Source organism: Erinaceus europaeus, chromosome 11 (genome assembly GCF_950295315.1).
Source record: "Erinaceus europaeus chromosome 11, mEriEur2.1, whole genome shotgun sequence".
In the NCBI taxonomy this organism is placed as follows: domain Eukaryota; kingdom Metazoa; phylum Chordata; class Mammalia; order Eulipotyphla; family Erinaceidae; genus Erinaceus; species Erinaceus europaeus.
Genome location: NC_080172.1, coordinates 48,112,915 through 48,132,243, shown reverse-complemented (window position 1 = coordinate 48,132,243; position 19,329 = coordinate 48,112,915). Strand labels below are relative to the sequence as shown.

The 19,329-nt window shown below is 44.2% G+C and overlaps 2 protein-coding genes across 2 annotated transcripts in view; both read right to left on the bottom strand.

Annotated features, from left to right (window-relative positions):
• IL6R (interleukin 6 receptor) overlaps positions 1-19,329 on the bottom strand; it is a 271,403-nt gene that overhangs the window by 145,258 nt on the left and 106,816 nt on the right. The gene's annotated exons all lie outside the window — the stretch shown is intronic.
• TDRD10 (tudor domain containing 10) overlaps positions 1-19,329 on the bottom strand; it is a 49,056-nt gene that overhangs the window by 28,372 nt on the left and 1,355 nt on the right. The window contains exons 2-5 of the mRNA XM_060201459.1: positions 17,796-17,828; positions 17,043-17,116; positions 15,693-15,751; positions 71-141 (exon numbers count right to left, since the gene is read on the bottom strand). Coding sequence (XP_060057442.1) covers positions 71-141; positions 15,693-15,751; positions 17,043-17,116; positions 17,796-17,797 — 206 coding nt within the window. The 5' untranslated portion in view covers positions 17,798-17,828. The remainder of the gene's footprint in view (positions 1-70; positions 142-15,692; positions 15,752-17,042; positions 17,117-17,795; positions 17,829-19,329) is intronic.

Sequence of the window (19,329 nt, the reverse complement as noted above, 5' to 3'; positions counted from 1 at the left end):
GCTTCAGCACAAGGGGCCTGGAAGAGGAAAGGAAGTGCCTCTGGGGAGATGGAGGCAGCCCCAGCCTTACCACTTGCAGCCATTCTGAACTCGGTGTACGTGAAGTGGGTTAAAGTCCTTCAGCAGGCTCAGGATTTCCTCCTGCAGGGCCAGGGTTCAAGGAAGAGATGGGGATACCACTTACACCCATCCCCAAGGGCTGGATCCTCCGCCCCCACCAGGAGGCCCATCTAGTCAGGTGAATGCCCTGAAGGAGACTCTTAGTAAGCACAGCTGGTGGCACTCAAACCAGGTTCTGCACCCTGGGATAGCCACCACCCAAGGGTGAGACACTACCAGGAGGAGTGCAGATGGGAGGACATAGTCTCACTCAGAACCACAGAAAGGAGGTAATCAGTTCAGGCTCCCAGGAGGAAGTGTTTCTCTCTCTCTCTCTCTCTCTCTCTCTCTCTCTCTCTTTCTCTCTCTCTCTCTCACTGATAAATGAGAAGGGGGGACCAAAGCAATACTCTGGCATGTGTGATGCTGGGACCCGGCAGTACTGGAATCTTCCCCTCCCAGGCTAGTCCCCATCTGTCTCCCAAGAAGGTTCCAGTCGCATGCTGGCTTGGGTGCCTCTGTCCCCAAACACACAGGCACTCCTTGCATTGACATTAGTAATCCTGCTCTTTTCTGCCCAACTTCTAGAAAGAGCCAATGCTTTAGGGGTCAGGTGATGGCCCGTTACACAAGCACATGTTACAATGCTTAAGGACCCAGGTTCAAGGCCCCATTCCCCACCTGCAAGGGGGAAACAGTGAATCAGTGCTGCAGTTGTCTCTCTCCCTATCTCTTCCTACCCTCTCCATTGCTGTCTCTTACCAAAAAGAAAAAGAAAAAGAAAAACTGCTGGGAGATTCATATTGAAGGCAATGAGCCACAGCAGTAACTCTGGAGGCAATGCAAAATTAATAAAAAGGGGGCTGGGTGGTGGCACATCCCGTTAAGTGCACATAGTATGAAGCACGAGGAATCCTGGTTTGAGCCCCCAGATCCCCACCTGCAGGGCAGGCCACTTCACAAGTAATTAAACAGGTCTGCAGGTGTCTATCTCTCTCCCTATTTTCTCCTTCCCTCTTACTTTATCTCTGTCCTATCCAAATAATTAAAAAAAAAAAAACCTGCCACAGGAGCAGTGGATTCATAATGCAGGCACCAAGCCCCAGCAATAACCCTGGAGGCAAAATAATAATAATAATTAATAATGAAAAAAAACAATACTTTGTTTCCCCTCAGCCCCCCCCTCCTGACCAGCGTTTCTTCCACCCCACTGAAAGCACACTCTGGCAGGCCTTCACTGCGCCCCCTCCTCATAATGGAAGCTGTTCAGGCCTCTGACATCCAGCTCCTGTTCTCCTCTCCCTCTCTTCCCTACTCCCTCCCTCAGTGCCCACCAACAATAGCACAGCTCAACTCCAATTCCACACCTTCACTGAACACCAGTTTCTCTCCAGACAACTGTTTCAGAAAAGTGTGTGTTTATACCCTCTTCTTTTTTTTTTTTTTTAATGTTGGTTATTAAACCCTTTTTTTTTTTAATTTAAGAAAGGATTAATTAACAAAACCATAGGGTAGGAGGGGTACAACCCCACACAATTCCCACCGCCCAATCTCCATATCCCACCCCCTCCCCCGATAGCTTTCCCATTCTCTGTCCCTCTGGGAGCATGGACCCAGAGTCATTGTGGGTTGCAGAAGATAGAAGGTCTGGCTTCTGTAATTGCTTCCTCGCTGAACATGGGCGTTGACTGGTCGGTCCATACTCCCAGTCTGCCTCTCTCTTTCCCTAGTAGGGTGGGTCTCTGGGGAAGCTGAGCTCCAGGACACATTTATACCCTCTTCTTTTAAAAGCAGCTTTTACTCCCATTTCAAAGTCATTCTGTCAGCTTAGGAAGAGAGAGATGTTGTATAGCTCTGTCTTCATGTTTATAGCACATTCCGCTTCAAACATTCTAATTTGTTCTACCTTTAAATATTTAATGTTTAGTACATGAAGAAGCTGAGCAACAAGCAATGTCTGAGAACCAGCACAGTGTGCTCAGAATTTCAGTTTACAGTGTTTTTGTAAATCTCTGTCCTTCTACTCCAGAGGACTCTGTGAAGGACACATGAACACAAGACAAGGAGCAGAGAGGCTAATCCATCAGATTATCCAGCCAACTTCGGAGTCAGGATTCCAGTTCAGAGCCTCGTAACTTTAAGTTCTTCTATTTCCCCGTAACATAAGGCAAAATCATTGCTTCTCTTCAGCTTCGGCCACTACTGAAATAAAACGGGACACTGATGTTTTTATATCTCACAAAGGAGGAGCTGGGAAACCACAACCGTGGCTAAATCTAGCCCACCGCCTTTTTTTAATTATTATTTTAAAAAGGAGACATTGGGAGTCGGGCGGTAGCACAGCGGGTTAAGCGCAGGTGGTGCTAAGCACAAGGACCAGTGTAAGGATCCCGGTTCGAGCCCCTGGCTCCCCACCTGCAGGGGAATCGCTTCACAAGTGGTGAAACAGGACTGCAGGTGTCTATCTTTCTCTCCCCTTCGTCTTCTCCTCCTCTCTCCATTTCTCTCTGTCCTATCCAACAACAACGAGATCAACAACAACTACAACAATAAAACAACAAGGGCAACAAAAGGGAATAAATAAATAAATATTTTTTAAAAAGGAGACATTAACAAAATTTTTTAATTAAAGTTCTATTGGGAGTCATACATACTTTTAAAGGTGATTTCTTTCTTTCTTTATTTTCCCTTTTGTTGCCCTTTTAATTGTTGTTGTAGTTACTGTTGTTGTTGTTATAGATGTTGTTGTTGTTGGGATAGGACAGAGAGAAATGGAGAGAGGAGGGAGACAGGGGGAGAGAAAGACAGACACCTGCAGACCTGCTTCACTGCCTGTGAAGCACCGCTGGGGGTTTGAACTGGGATCCTCATGCCGGTTCTCGTTATGGTGATTTTTAAAATATATTTATTTGCTGAAAAGAGACAGAAAGAAATTAAGGGGAAGGGAAGAGAGAAAGAGAGAGATACATGAAGTAGTGCTCCACACGTGTGAAGCTTCCCCTCTGCAGATGGGGACCAGTGACTTGAACCAAGAACCTTAAGCATTGTAACATGGTACTCTCAACTAGGTGTGCCACTGCCTGGTCCCCAGGATAGTCACACACATTCTTTTTATCATCTACAGCTTCATTCATGTGGTAACAGTGGAGCTGAGGGGATGCATTGGATCGACCTTCTCGTGGTGCATCCCGTGAGTACCCATTTATTGGGGAAACTGACGATCTTTCCAAGCCGACTGAATCCACATGGATCCCAGTCACTTTCAAAGCCAGCAACAAGCAGACATCAGGCTCAACCTGACGCTGTTGACTGGCTACGGAAGAAGGGCAAATGCTAGAAGAAGAAGTGGAGCTGAGTATGTGTGATGGAGGCACATGAACTATAAAACATAAAATACTTAGTGGCGGAGTTCAGGTGGTAGCGCAGTGGGTTAAGCACATGTGGCGCAAAGTACAAGGACCCACGGAAATATCCCAGTTGGAGCCCCCGCTCCCCACCTGCAGGGGTCTCCTCACAAGCAATGAAGCAGGTCTGCAGGTGTCTTATCTTTCTCTCCCCATCTTCCCCTGCTCTCTCCACATCTTTCTGTCCTATCCAACAATATCAATGGCAACAATAACACTAACAAGGGCAACAAAATGGGGAAAAAATGGCCTCCAGGAGCAGTGGATTTGTAGTGCGGGCACCAAGCCTCAGAAACAACCCTGGAGGCAAAAAAAACTTAGTGGCCGGGCAGTGATACACTCAGTTGAGCACATGTTACCACGTGCAAGGGCCAGAGTTCAAGTCTCTAGTCCCCACCTGCAGGAGGAAGCTTCATGAGCAGTTAAGTAGTGCTGCAGGTGTCTCTCCCTCCCTTTCTATCTCCCCCTTCCCTCTTATTTCTTAAGTACCATCTTTTTTTTTTTCTTCCTTATGTTTCTTTGCCACCAGGGTTGTCTCTTGGGCTTGGTGCTGGCACTACAAATCCACCACTGCTGGCAGCCATTTTTCCTCCCTCCCTCCCTTCCTTCTCTTTCCCTCTTTTCTACTTTATTTGGTAAGATAAAGAGAAGTTGAGAGAGGATGGAGAAATAGGGAGAAAGACCTGTAGACCTGCTTCGCCCACTCATGAAGCATCCTCCCCTGCAGCTGAGGAGCAGGGGCTCAAACTCAGGTCATTGCGAATGGCGATAACATGTGCGGAACTGATGCACTACCACCCAGCCTCCAACTTCACTTTTTGATAGAAGATGAGCGCAAGAGAGTTAACAGGGGGAGAAGTACAAAAATGAGAGACACCACAGCACTGCTCATGAAGCTTCCCCCTTGTAGGCAATGCAATGTGGTGACCCAGGCTTGAATCTGGGCCCTTGCATGTGGCAATGTGTGCACTCTACCAGATGAGTCACCTGCTAGCCCTCAAGTATTTAACAGTCTTAATCCCATACCCTACTCCTGCCACTGTCCTGCTTCCCTTCTTTGTGACAAAAGTCCTGGAACAGGCTGCTCTCACTTCCTCATTCACTCAACCAGCTCTTAAGTACCTGCTCTGTGCTAGAAAGTGACTTACATCCCCAAAGAGCAAAGTAGAGAAACTCACCTCTCCTGGGGTTTATTGCTTTTGAGGGGTGAGGGAGATATAAGCTGAATAAGCACTCTGCATGTTAAGTCCCACAGTGACAGCATGAAGGAGACAGAGGGGCATCATTGGGGGGGGGGGGCAATAACTTGGTTGGGGGTGGCTGGGCAGGCACTCAGATGAAAAGGTGGCATTTGTTGTGTACAGCTGCCCTTCCCAGGGGACAGGGAGCTTTCTGAGCTGGACATTAATGACATGCCTAAGGTCCAAGGGGGTTCCTGGAGCTGCCCCATTGAGCCTAGACTAAGAGGATCAAGGGCTGGAGGGGAAGGCACTAAGAGGAGCAGAGCAACGACCCTGTAAGAGGCGACTTTGCTGGAAATCGCTTGGATTCTGGATCTGTCCAACCTCGGCTAGAAAAAAATACCCAACAGCCATGAAAACAGAACTCACAGTGACCCACACACACACCCAAGAGCATTCTCTACCACCATCTACTGCCATCTGCCTCTCCACCTCATTCACCAGAGTATTTTTTTGGAAGGGGGTAGGGCTTTTTTAAAGACAGAACCAGAGGCAGAGAGAATTAAGGAGAGCATAGCACTGAAGCTTCCTTCCCTCAACGTGATAGGGGTTGGGTTTGACCTGTATTACCAGAGCTGTTGCTGCTTCTTTTTTTAAATATTTATTTATTTCCTTTTATTGCCCTTGTTTTATTGTTGTAGTTATTTTTAAAATTTCTTTATTGGGGAATTAATGTTTTACATTCAACAGTAAATACAATAGTTTGTACATGCATGACATTTCTCAGTTTTCCATATAACAATACAACCCCCACTACGTCCTCTGTCATCCTTTTTGGACCTGTATTCTCCCTCCCACCCACCCCAGAGTCTTTTCCTTTCATGCGATACGCCAATTCTAGTTCAGGTTCTACTTGTGTTTTCTTTTCTGATCTTGTTTTTCAACTTCTGCCTCAGAGTGAGATCATCCCATATTCATCCTTCTGTTTCTGACTCATTTCACCTAACATGAATTTTTCAAGGTCCATCCAAGATCGGCTGAAAATGGTGAAGTCACCATTTTTTATAGCTGAGTAGTATTCCATTGTGTATACTACCACAATTTGCTCAGCCACTCATCTGTTGTTGGGCACCTGGGTTGCTTCCAGGTTTTGGCTATTACAAATTGTGCTGCCAAGAACATATGTGTATACAGATCTTTTTGGATGGGTGTGTTGGGTTCCTTAGAATATATCCCCAGGAGAGGAATTGCAGGGTCATAGGGTAGGTCCATTTCTAGCCTTCTGAGAGTTCTCCAGACTGTTCTCCACAGAGGTTGGACCAATTTATATTCCCACCAGCAGTGCAGGAGGGTTCCTTTGACCCCACACCCTCTCCAGCATGTGCTGCTGTTACATTTCTGATATATGACATTCTCACAGGAGTGAGGTGATATCTCATTGTTGTCTTTATTTGCATTTCTCTGACAATCAAAGACGTGGAACATTTTTTCATGTGTTTCTCAGCATTTTTGATCTCTTCTGTGGTAAATATTCTGTCCATGTCCTCTCCCCATTTTTGGATGGGGTTGTTTTCTTGTGGTTGAGTTTGGCAAGCTATTTATTTTGGTTATTAGCCTCTTTTCTGATGTATGGCATGTAAAGATCTTCTCCCATTCTGTGAGGAGTCTCTTTTGGGTAGTGGTCTCTTTTGCTGTGCAGAAGCTTTTTAATTTGATATAGTCCCATAAGTTTATACTTGCCTTAGTCTTGTAATTGGATTTGTTTCATTGAAGATGTGTTTAAAATGTATGCGGAAAAGAGTTCTGCCAATACTTTCCTCTAAGTATCTGACAGTTTCTGGTCTAATATCCAAGTTCCTGATCCACTTGGAATTTACTTTTGTGTTTGGTGAAATATAGTGATTCAGTTTCATTCTTCTGTATGTTTCAACCCATTTTTTCCAACACCATTTGTTGAAGAGAATCTGTTTTCCCCATGTAATAGTCTGGGCCCCTTTGTCAAAGATTAGATGTCCATAGGTGTGGGGGCTTACATTTGGGCTCTCAATTCTATTCCACTGGTCAGTGTGTCTATTCATGTTTCAGTACCAAGCAGTTTTGATGACAATAGCCCTATATAACAATTTGAGATCTGGGAGTGTGATGCCTCCAATTCTGTTCTTTCTTCTAAAGATTGTTTTGGCAGTTCTAGGTCTTTTATGGATCCAGATAGACATTTGTAGCATTTGTTCTACTCTCCTGAAAAATGTGGTTGGGATCTTGATGGGAATAGCATTAAATTTGTAGATGGCTCTGGGTAGTATATTCATTTTGATGATGCTAATTCTTCCAACCCATGAACATGGAATATCTTTCCACTTCTTGTGTCTTTTTCAGTTTCCTTGAGTAGTGACTCATAATTTTCAGTATACAGTCTTTCACTTCTTCGGTTAGGTTTACTCCTAGATATTTTATTGTTTTTGTTGCTATAGTAAAAGGAATTGATTTCTGGATTTCAATTTCTTCTAGCTTAGTGTTTGCATAGAGGAATGCCACTGACTTCTGAATGTTAATTTTATAGCCTGACACCTTACTGTATTGCCTGATGATTTCCAAAAGCTTCTTGCTGGATTCCTTAGGTTTTTCTATGTATACTATCATGTTATCTGCAAATAGGGAGAGTTTGACTTCTTCTCTCCCAATCTGTATCCCTTTAGTTCCTTGCTCCTGCCTGATTGCTATGGCAAGAACTTCCAACACTATGTTGAATAATAATGGTGATAGTGGGCAGCCCTGTCTAGTACCTGATCTGAGTGGAAATGCTTCCAGTTTTTCACCACTGAGTATGATGTTGGCTGTAGGTTTGCTATATATAGACTCCACTATCTTCAGGAATTTTCCATCTATTCCCATTTTTTGTAGTGTTTTGATCATAAAGGGATGTTGTATTTTGTCAAAGGCTTTCTCTGCATCTATTGATATGACCATGTGGTTTTTGGTCTTGCTTTTGTTGATGTGGTAGATCATGTTGATTGATTTACATATATTAAACCAACCTTGCATGCCTGGGATAAACCTCACTTGGTCATGATGAACAATCTTTTTGATATATTGCTGTATCCGGTTGGCTAGAATTTTGTTCAATATCTTCGCATCTATGTTCATCAGAGATATTGGTCTGTAGTTTTCTTTTTTGGTTGTGCCCCTGCCAACTTTTGGTATCAGAGTGATGCTGGCTTCACAGAAGCTGGCAGGGAGTATTCCAGTGTCTTCAATCTTCTGGAAGACTTTTGAAAGTAGAGGTATTAGTTCTTCTTTGAAAGTTTTGTAGAATTCATTTGTAAAACCATCTGGCCCAGGATTTTTATTTTGGTGAAGATTTTTGATAACTGTTTGAATATCATTAGCTGTAATGGGTCTGTTCATGTTATCTACTTCCTCTTTACTTAGTTTTGGAAGTTGGTAGGTATCTAGGAAATCATTCATTTCTTCCAGGTTCTCTAGCTTGGTGGCATATAATTGTTCATAGAAGCCTTGCATGATATGTTGAATTTCTGCTGTGTCTGTTGTGATATCTCCTCTTTCATTTACTATCCGATTTATTTGGGTCTTCTCCCTTTTTTGTTTTGTGAGTCTGGCTAAAGGCTTGTCAATTTTGTTCACTCTTTCGAAGAATCAACATTTACTTTTGTTGATCTTGTGTGTGGTTTTCTTATTTTCAATGTTATTGATTTCTTCCCTAGTTTTAGTGATTTCTGTCCTCCTGGTTGCTTTAGGGTTCCTTTGTTGTTCTTCTTCTAGGTCTTTAAGATGTGCAATCAGGCTGTTTATTTGTGCTTTTTCTTGTTTCTTAATGTGTGCTTGTATGGCTATGAACTTCCCTCTCAGTACTGCCTTAGCTATGTCCCAAATATTTTTATAGTTTGTGTCTTCATTTTCATTGAACACTCGAAACATTTTGATTTCTTCCTTGATTTCCTCTTTGACCCAGTAGTTGTTAAGAAGTGTACTGTTGAGCTTCCACATTTTGGGACCCTTACTAATCTTTTGTTGATTGTTATCCATTAGTTTCATTCCACTGTGGTCTGAGAAGATGCTAGGGATGATTTCAATGCTCTTGAATTTGCTGATTATGTCTTTGTGGCCTAACATATGGTCTATCCTTGAGAATGACCCATGTGGACTTGAGTAAAATGTGTATTCCAGTTTCTTGGGATGAATGACTCTGAAAATGTCCAATAGTTCTAGTTTATCTATCTCCTCATTTAGCTCCCTCATGTCTTTATTGATTTTCTGCCTGGAAGATCTGTCAAATTGAAAGAGTGGGGTGTTGAAGTCCCCTATATGACTGTGTTGCTGTTAATATACTGCTGTAGCTCTTTCAGAAGATGTTTGATCTATTTAGATGGCTTCTCATTGGGTGCATAGATGTTAATAATTATTAAGTCCTCTTGATTGACTGATCCTCTGTGCATTAAGTAGTACCCATCCCCATCTAACTTTATTGATTTTAAAATCTACCGTGTCAGATATGAGAATAGCTGTTCCTGCCCTTTTTTTGTGCCTATATGATAGTTTTCCATCCTTTTAATTTGAGTCTGTGTTTGTCTTGTTGAGTTAGGTGGTTTCCTGTAGACAGCATTTAGTTGTGTTGTGTTTTCTGATCCATCTTCCTACTCTATGCCTTTTAATAGGTGAATTCAGGCCATTGACATTTATTGATATCAAAGACTGAAGGTATTTTAATGCCATTCTTGTAGATTTTTAGAGTGTTCTGATAGATGGCATATTTATGGTCGTCTGACTGTTTATAGGAGACTTGTCAGAATTTCTTTCAGGGCAGGCTTGGTGATAGTTAATTCTTTCAGCTGTTGCTTGTCTGAGAAGGTTTTGATACCTCCATCTAATCTGAATGACAGTCTAGCAGGATACAGTAGTCTTGGTTGAAAGCCTTTCTCACTGAGCACTCGATAGATATCTTGCCATTCTCTTCTGGCTTGTAGTGTTTGTGTGGAGAAGTCTGCTGCTAATCTTATGGGTTTTCCTCTATAGGTGATTCTTTTTCTCTTGCAGCCTTCAGGATCCTTTCTTTATCCTTATTCCTTTCCATTCTAAATATGATGTGTCTTTAAGTCTGGGGTTAATTCTGTTTGGGACTCTCTGGGCTTCTTGAACCTTTATATCTTTTATGTTGTCTAGATTCGGGAAATTCTCAGCTATTATGTCCTGAAAAATGCTTTCTTCCCCTCCCTCTCCTTCTTCCTCTGGTAAGCCAATAATGTGTATATTATTTCTTCTGAAGTCATCCCATAGGTCTCTGTTGTTTTTTCAGAATCTCTTAATCTCTTTTTAAGATCTCTTACTTCTTTTTTAGTTGTCTCTAATATGTCCTTGATCTTGCTAATTCTGTCTTCAGCCTCATTGATTCTATTCTCTTTCCCCTCTACTGTTTTTTGGAGTTCATCTATTTTGTTACCCTGTTCTGATAGTGTTTTAGCTTCTTCAGTTAGTTGTGTTCTTAGCTCAACTATTTCAGCTTTCAACTCTCTAATAACCTTGAGATAATTAGTGTTTTCTTCCAGAGTTTCATTGTTTCTGCATTTCTGATGACACTTCTTCAAACTCTTTACTCACTCCTGTGATTATTTCCTTAACTAGTGTTTGGATGTTGACCTCACTATTTTGTAGTTCAACCTTTGGGGGGCTTTCAGCTAGACTCTTGTCCTGGTTCATTTCTCCAATATTTCTTCTTGTTGGTTTAACCATTTTATATAGTATGTTATGAGGTCCCTTTCTCAGTACTTTTCAAATTACTGATCATTGTTGCCTGTATTGGCTTGTGTCTAAGTAAGGTAGTTAAAGGGTTCACAGCTGTGGAAACTGACAATGGTTTCTATAGTATTTTAATCCCTGAATTGGAGCATAGTGCCTTAAAAGCCTCTTGTTCTTTTTCTTCCCTGTAGGATATGGGAGCCTGAGGGCTTTTAAACTATAAGTAGGCTTCTTAGCTTAATCATTGACTCCTGACCAAGAGATAAAGCAGGGTGCGGCAGCGATAATCCAGTAGTTACGCAAAAAGACTCTCAAAGCCCCACCACTAGGCCACTAAGGTAGAGATCTTCTCCTGAGTTTCCTTATTAGTTATCTGTCCCCTGGTGTCAGCACAGGGCCTCCCCCCTGCTGCTCCAGTTTTTGAAGGCAGCAGCAATGGAGATTCACAGTTGCATTAGGTGAGTCTTAGGGAAGTCCTCTCTTCCCTTCAGCCGTCCCTTTGTTTTTGAAAGAGACTGGAGGCGGTGTCTTCAACTGGCAAACTGCCAGGCTGTTAGCAGCCACTCAATCTCTCCCTAGGCTTCTCTGTCCACAAGCCACACGTGTTTGCACTCACCGGTGATTTGGTGGGCTCCCAAAGTTGTTCCAGTCCTGTCTTGTTTCAGTCCCAGGTGGTCTTCTTTGGTATTCCTAGTTGACCCGGGAGAGGAGAGAAACACAGTTGCTGCTGCTCCATAGCTCCGCCTCCCTATTGTTGTAGTTGTTGTTGTTATTGATGTCATTGTTGGATAGGACAGAGAGAAATGGAGAGAGGAGGGGAAGACAGAGAGGGGAAGAGGAAGACAGACAACTGCAGACCTGCTTCACCGTCTACCAGGCGAACCCCCTGTAGGTGGGGAGCCGGGGCTCGCACGGGGATCCTTCAGCTAGTCCTTGCACTTTGCGCCACTTGCGCTTAACCTGCTGCGCTACTGCCCAATTCCCCTGCTGCTTCTTTTATGAATATACTTGATATTAGATAGAAACAAGAGAGAAATTGAGAGAAGAGGGATAATGGTGGGGGAGAGAGAGACATAAACCTGCAGCACTGTTTCACCAGTCATGAAGCTTACCCCACACAGGTGGCGACTGGAGGCTTAAAGCTGGGTCCTTGCACATGGTGACATGCGCTATCAACCAGGTGTGCCACCGTCCAACCCCTTCTTCAAGTAAGTCCCAGGCAGAGCAGCATCTCATCCTTCAATGTTTGGAAAAGGCCTCACATGTAAACACAAATCACCATGCAACAGTGCACACAATGCCATGGAAAGGGAATAATTTCTTGTTGTCAACTAACTAGCAGCCTCACCAACTAACTAGCAGTCTCAAAAAACAAAAAAACAAAACAACAAAAAACACTTTCAGGATTTGTGTACTTGGGACCCAAACAAGGTCTCCTCATTATAGCTGGAAAAAAAAAAAATCGAACTGAGGCAATGAAATTGCCTCACTCACACACTTACAGAGAGACAGAGAGAGAGAGAGAGAGAGAGAGAGAGAGAGAAAGAAAGATGGAGAGGAAGAGCGAGAGAGGATTCCCTAACATTTCCATGAGTTGACTTATTGTAGAACTTGGGTCAGCCATCCTGTATACAAGGATACAACAGCTGTCTGGTAGTAGTCTACTTGCTCTTTTACCCCAACTTCTTTTATTTTTTGTGATGATTTTTTATTTGTTTTTATTGCCACCAGGGTTACTGCTGGGGTTCAGTGCCTCCAAGACAAATTCACTGCTCCTGGCAGCTATTTTTTCCTTTTTTAACTTATTTTTTATTTGATAGGACAGAATGAAACTGATAGGGGAAGGAGAGAGAGAAATAGAGACAGACAGACAGATAGATAGATAGATAGACTGACAGATAGATAAGACAGATAGATAGATGTATAGCACTGCTTCACTCCTCATGAAGCTTGCCCCCTGCAGATGGGAAGCTGGAGCTTGAACCCAGATGCTTGCACCATCCAACCATTAATCCACCACCCCTCCCCCTCACCAAAAAAAAAAAAATAGCAACTGGAAAACCATCTAGCCACTTATTCCTCCCCACCAACACCACCACCAACAAAATCTTTCAATATTCCATATGCAGAATCCACTGAGCTCTGAGGGCCACAATGAAACAAGCATTTTACTATTATTCACAAAATACTCGTGATTCAGTCATTTCTTCTGCATTTATGAGCTAGATGTCACTCTAGAAAAGAATTTTCTCTCACCCACAGGATTATCTTTTTAGCAAGGCAGAGTAAATAATTCTTTCATTTTAATTAACAAGGTTTTTTTTTTTCTTAGAGAGAGAGAGGGTAAGAGAGAGACTATAGCACCAAAGCTTCCTTCAATGCAGTAGAAGCAGGGTTTGAACCTGGGTCACTCATATGACAAAGAAGAGTACTAGCCAAGGGAACTAGTTCATTGGCCCTAATTATAAAGTTTTATACTAGTGAACTATGGTTCACATGCTATGTTCAATTGTGTCTACTAAATTTCACTCCTTTCTCCTTTCTTATACCATCTTTATAAATCAATTCTTTTTTTTTAACCACCAATTTTAATCTAGTGTTATCTCTTCTTCACTTCTAATATCTTCTTTGGAAACTTTCAAGAATAAACAGAAAGCAGTATACCAGATCTTGCGATACTTGTCATTCAGCCTCCACAATTCCAATTCCAGACAGATCCTGTCCCTGGTACTCTGAAACAAATCTCCAATACCTCATCACCCCACCTACAAATGTCCCAGTACATGACTCTGTTGGTATGCTTCTAATTCTGCTTCTAAAAACCCCTTCTGTTTCATTGGTTTAATACCCCCTGCTTAACACTGTATTCAATTTACATAACCACTCTATTCTATTTACATAACCACTGCAGGGCATTGTTTTAATCCCCACTGGTTCATGATGTGTTTCTGCTCTGCCCCCTCTCGTAGTACACCCTGATTTGCACCAGTCACTTTTCGCTCCACCCTCTCTATGTCACATCCTGTTTCCACCCTACTTGGCCAGTATATATAAGGACAGAATAGTTCTCAAATATAGTAGTTAGTTTTAGTCTAGCTCGGCTTAGATTCTGCTGCGTCCTGCATGAATAAAGAGATACTGCCTCAACCATGAGTCCCTGGTCGTCTGTCTCCGCTCGCGAAGCTAGTCTGACAGACTCCAGGTATCCTGCTCTGGAAAAAACTTTCCCCATCTGTTCAGTGAAAGCACAGTGGCCTTTGGTTCAGGTCCCAGACCCTTATCTGCTGAGGAGAAGTTTGAGGAGGAGTGGAGCAATGTTGCAGGTGTCTCCCCTCCTCTCATTCCTCCTATGTCTCTCTCACCCTAGATCAAAAATAATAAAAGAGGAGGGAAAAGGGGGAAAGCTGCAGGCTCTGGTCTCTAATAATAGCCATGGTGACAAAATAGATATATACACAAATAACTAAGTCAGGAATGTGTTAATTCCATAGGTCATACTTCTCTTCTTCAATCTGGACTTCATATGCATTTATTATGGAAGACTTATACTACTTTGTAAGTATGTCAAGTTTGTGGCTCTGATCTTCCAATTTAGGTAGATTTTGACTACAGGTCTGTGACCAGGGAGGTGGCTTGGCAGGCACAGAACAGGGTTGCAAGCATGAAGCTGCAGGTTCAATCCCCAGCACCACAGAGCAGGGCTCTGTTCTCTTTTATTAGATAAATTAACATCTTGATTTTATAAGTTAAAAACTAGGACAATGGGAGTTGGGTGGTAGCGCAGCGGGTTAAGCGCATATGGCACAAAACACAAGGACTGGCATAAGGATCCCGGTTCAAGCCCCCAGCTCCCCACCTGCAGGGGAGTCGCTTCACAGGCAGTGAAGCAGATCTGCAGGTATCTATCTTTCTCTCCCCGTCTTCCCCTCCTCTCTCCATTTCTCTCTGTCCTATCCAATGATGATATCAATAACAACAACAATAGTAACTACAACAACAATAAAAAGATAAGGACAACAAAAGGGAAAATAAATAAAAATTTTTAAAAAACATTAAAAAAAAAACTGGGACAGCAAGATAGCTCACCTGGAGGGCACTGGCCTTGCCTTGCACATGACCCAGATTTGAGGCCCTCATCCTCACCATGTACACCACATGGGAGTAGCATGGTGCTACCTCTCCCCTCTGGCCCTCTGCAAAAGTCAACCCAAAGAGGTGAAGGGCCAGAAACAAAATGAGAAAACAAAGCATAACAAATGTTCATTTACATAGTCTTAAACACATGATCAACTCAGTAAGCTGGTTCATTTCCCAGTGTGATGGGTGTCCCCTTCCAGCTGAGACTTAAAAGCTCCCCTCCAACCCAAGGATCCACAGTTGGACTCTACACCAAGATCCCTCACTGATAAGAAGCCACCTTGCGGGAGTCGGGCGGTGGCGCAGTGGGTTAAGCGCATGTGGCGCAAAGCACAGGGACTGGCGTAAGGATCCCGGTTCGAGGCCCCGGCTCCCCACCTGCAGGGGAGTTGCTTCATGGGCGGTGAAGCAGGTCTGCAGGTGTCTATCTTTCTCTCCCCTCTCTCTCTGTCTTCCCCTCCTCTCTCCATTTCTCTCTGTCCTATCCAACAACAAAGCAACGTCAACAATGGCAATAATAACCGCAACAAGGCTGCAACAACTAGGGCAACAAAAAGGAGGAAAAATGGCCTCCAGGAGCGGTGGATTCATGGTGCAGGCACCGAGCCCAGCAATAGCCCTGGAGGAAGAAAAAAAAAAAAAAAAAAAGAAGCCACCTTGCCTATGAACCTCCTTTCAAAGTGGGGCAAGGAGGAGCATGCCCAGGCACCAGGTGGTGGTGTACCTGGTTGAACACACATAGTACTAAGCTCAAGGACCCAGGTTTGAGACCACGGTCCCCACCTGTAGGGGGAAGCTTCACAAACTGTGGAGCAGGGCTACAGGTGTCTCTCTGTCTCTCTGTCTCCCCCTTCTCTCACTTTCTGGCTGTCTCTATCAAATAAAGGTAATAATAAACAATTAAAATAGAAAAAAAAAAAAAAAGGAGCACAACCAGCCAGCCAGACTCACAGGGAACAGCCTGTGCCGGGACTGGGAAAGCCCAAACACATGACAAATGCTGGTCACCCCCATTCCCACCCTGTGGCTGCTGGCACAATCACAGAACTGGTAAGAAAAGAGTGTCACCAATAGGTGACTGAGTGGACAGAGGGACCAAGGTGCTAAGACACAGGAGTACCTCAGAGCTGTCCAGGGGAAGGTTGCCCACGTATATCTCTGTCTCTCGATTCTTGATTCCTAATAAGGGGGGAAAAACAGATAAAAAGGCAGGAACCAGGGTAGCAGACTCTGGGATATTAAAACACATAAGTGCCATACTCTTTGCTATTAAAGCATACACACTGCCAACATCCCTACTGAAGACATGTGCTTAGTCACTCAGCAGATACTCAGATGACAACTACAGCCCAGTGGTGGCTGCTGGCTGTGGAAACTACAGTCATCAAAGCTGGAGCTGGCCTGCTGGCCAGGTGGCAGTTCACCAGGAACCAGGGTCCCCAAGGTTAACTAGGGACAGGCCCCAAGATCCACCACTGAACAGAAAACTGGATGCAGGTCACCCCTGCTTTTCAAATGCTCACTTTACACAACTTTGCTGAAACTCACTTATGTTATCTGATTTTGCTAACAGGAAAAAATAATAAAAGAAATCCAAGAGGCCAGGAGAGGGCTCACCTTAGAGAATGCACACTTGATTATGCAGTGAGGACCTTGGTTCGAGCCCTGGGCCACCACATGGGAGAGAACCATGCAATGCTGAAGTTTCATAATTGGTGGAGTGGTGCTGTGGTGTTTCTCCTCTCTGTTCTCCTCTGTCTCTAACTACCTGAGAGGAAAGGAATCCTGAGAGCACTGAAATTATACGGGTGCAAAATTCCAGCAAGAAAAAGCTCTGGTAAAAAAAAAAAGAAATCCAAAGTAGATTCTTGTTTTGACTAAAGAAGGTGAAAAGTAGGGCAGTCAGGTGCTGCCACACTTGGTTGAGTGCACACGTTACTGTATGCAAGGACTCGGGTTCAAGACCCTGGTCCTCACCTGCACAGGAGCTTCACAAGCAGTGAAGCAGTGCTGCAGGTATCTCTTTTTCTCTCCCTCTGTCTTCCCCCTTCCTCTCTATTTGTCTGTCTTTATCTAATCGATAACCTTTTTTTAAGAATTAAAAAAAGGTGAAAAGCAACAACAGCCTCCAGTGTCGGGTTTGCAGGAGCTGTTGTAGAGACATGAAGGGGTGGGAGACATCCTTCTACTTAACACAGGCTATACCCACTAAGGACCCCTACCTTCCCTTCAGTGTCATTTGGGGTTCTCTGAGTCAATTGGAATAATTCAGCAGGTTGCTCCTGGGGTAGGGAAGGAACACTCAAAAGACACTTCCATGGTTAATCGCTAGTACTTGCTTCTTACTTCACAGTAATTCAGCTATACAGGAAGACTATCTTCTGATTAGTGAGGGAAGGTTCTAGATTCATCTGGGCTCCAGGCTAGCAGACTGGGGTCCCAGCACCACCCAACCCCAAGGGGGACTCACTTGGAGATTTCTGTTTCTCCCACACAGCATGCTTCCCAGACAGTTTCGCAGCAGGTCGGAAGTCGCTCCACGCCCTGCCAGATACAGACCTCTACATTGTACCTCCCTGAACCCCAACTGGCATGAGAAGCAGGGTCCTTCATGAGTGTCCACACTCCTTTGCCTCCCCACTCCCCTCAGATTCAGGTTCTAGGACAGGAAGCCCTCCACTGGACCTTTAAAGTTGCTAGTGGTAGGGGCATGGCAGTGGCACCACCAGTTGAGTGGACATGTTATCAAGGACCTAGGACCTGTGTTCATGTCTCCACTCCCCACCTGCAGTGTGGAGTGCACCTACAAGTGGTGAAGCAGACCTGTAGGTACCTATCTTTCTCTCCCCTTACCTCCCCATCCCATCTCAATTTCTTTCTGTCATTTCAACACAATAGAAGAAAAGAAAAAAAAGGGAAAAGATGGCTGCTGGGAATGGTGGATTCAAAGTGCCAGCACCAAGCCCCAGCAATAAACTTTGGTGGCAATTGAAACATTTGCTATAGTGAAAGCACATTTACAGTTAAAATCAGTCTACAGCCCTATCACCCTGAGCATGCCTTATCTTGGAAGCTAAGCAGGGTCGGGCCTAGTTAGTACTTGGATGGGAGGGTTAAAATCAGTCAGGGTTAGACAGACATGCTAGATTTAGGGAAGCCCTTGGTGAGGCAGGAAAAGGAGAAAGAAGAGAGATGAGTTTATCAGTAAAGGGAAGTCACTTACATGCTGCAAATTCTTCCCAACAGAGGGTCTGTTCTGCAAGATCAAAGAGCCACAGTTAGTGGAAAGCCAGGCTGTCACATGCCACCTGGTCATGTGGGATTCCAGTGATACCCACCTTCTCAGTCTGTAGCACTCTGAGAAACACTGCATTACTAAATTAGTGTCCCCCAGGCCAGCTAAATAGAAACAGGCTTTTATTATTATTGCCAGAGCACTGCTCAGCTCTGGCTTATGGTGGTGCTAGGGACTGAACTGGAGGCCTCAGAGCTTCAGGACTGAGAGTCATTTGCAAAAGCACTATGCTGTCTCTCCAGTCTGTCTTCAGGGGCTTTACAGAGGCTTCATAAGACTCAGGAGTGAAGAAATCATTGGTGGGTCTAGGCAGTGGCACACTGGCTAAGTGCACACATTACAGTGTACAAGGATGCAGGTTCAAGCTCCTGGTCCCCACCTGCAGGTGAAAAGCTTCATAAGTGATGAAGCAGTATTGCACATGCCTCTTGTTTTTTGTCTTTATCCCCTCTTCCAATTTCTCTGTCTCTATCCAATGAAAAAAAGGAATGGAGTCTTTTGCGGGGGACGGGTGGTAGTGCACTGGGTTAAGTGCACATAGTGTGGAACACAAGGACTGGTATAAGGATCCCCGTTCAAGCACCTGCCCTCTGACCTGCAGGGAGGTTGCTTTACAAGTGGGGAAGCAGGTCTGCAGGTGTCTATCTTTCTCTTGCCCTCCTCTCTCAATTTTTCTCTGTTCTATCCAACAACAGTATCAATAACAACAACCATGGGAAAAAAGATGGCCACCAGAAGCAGTGGATAGGTAATGCAGGCACCGAGTCCCATCGATAACCCTGGAGGGGGGAAAAAAACGTTGGCAATTACAGCTGATGCTTGAACAGCACGGACTTGACCAGCTCAGGTCCACAGGATTTCTTTCTATGTCCAAGGGATCTGCATTCACAGAATCAGAAGTCACAATGGCATTTTTGGCTGCAGAGAGGAGGGTCAAGATCTGTGACATTCTCTTTCAAGGGCTATCACTTGCTCTCCAGCCAATCTTCCTCAGCTGAAAATCAGGAGAGTTGAGAGACTGACTGGTCCAGTTCTCCCATCAAGGGAGGGGGGTAAACATGCAAGTAGCCTCAGCCTGAGGTCATCTCAGGGTGTTCCAAAATCTCATTGTTACCACATCAAGACATCTTGCCCCTTCTCAGCACTAAGCAAAGCCTAAGCATTTGAGGAGCTTGGTGCCAGAAACAGGGATGAAGGTCGAATACATATACTACATTAATATAAGCCATGATGCTGCACCTATGACTATGTCTGGTCACATGGCAAGAGGGCTTAAAGTGCAGAAGTCACTAGGGCTGGTTAGTCAGCTGACTTTACAACAGAGAGACTGCAGCCTGGGAAGAGGCACAGTGGATAAGGCACTGGACTTAAGTGGGATCAGGCTCAAACCTGGATCACTCACAAAGATTTATTCTATTAATAACAGAGAGCAAAATCAGAAGACACAACTCAGAATGTACCT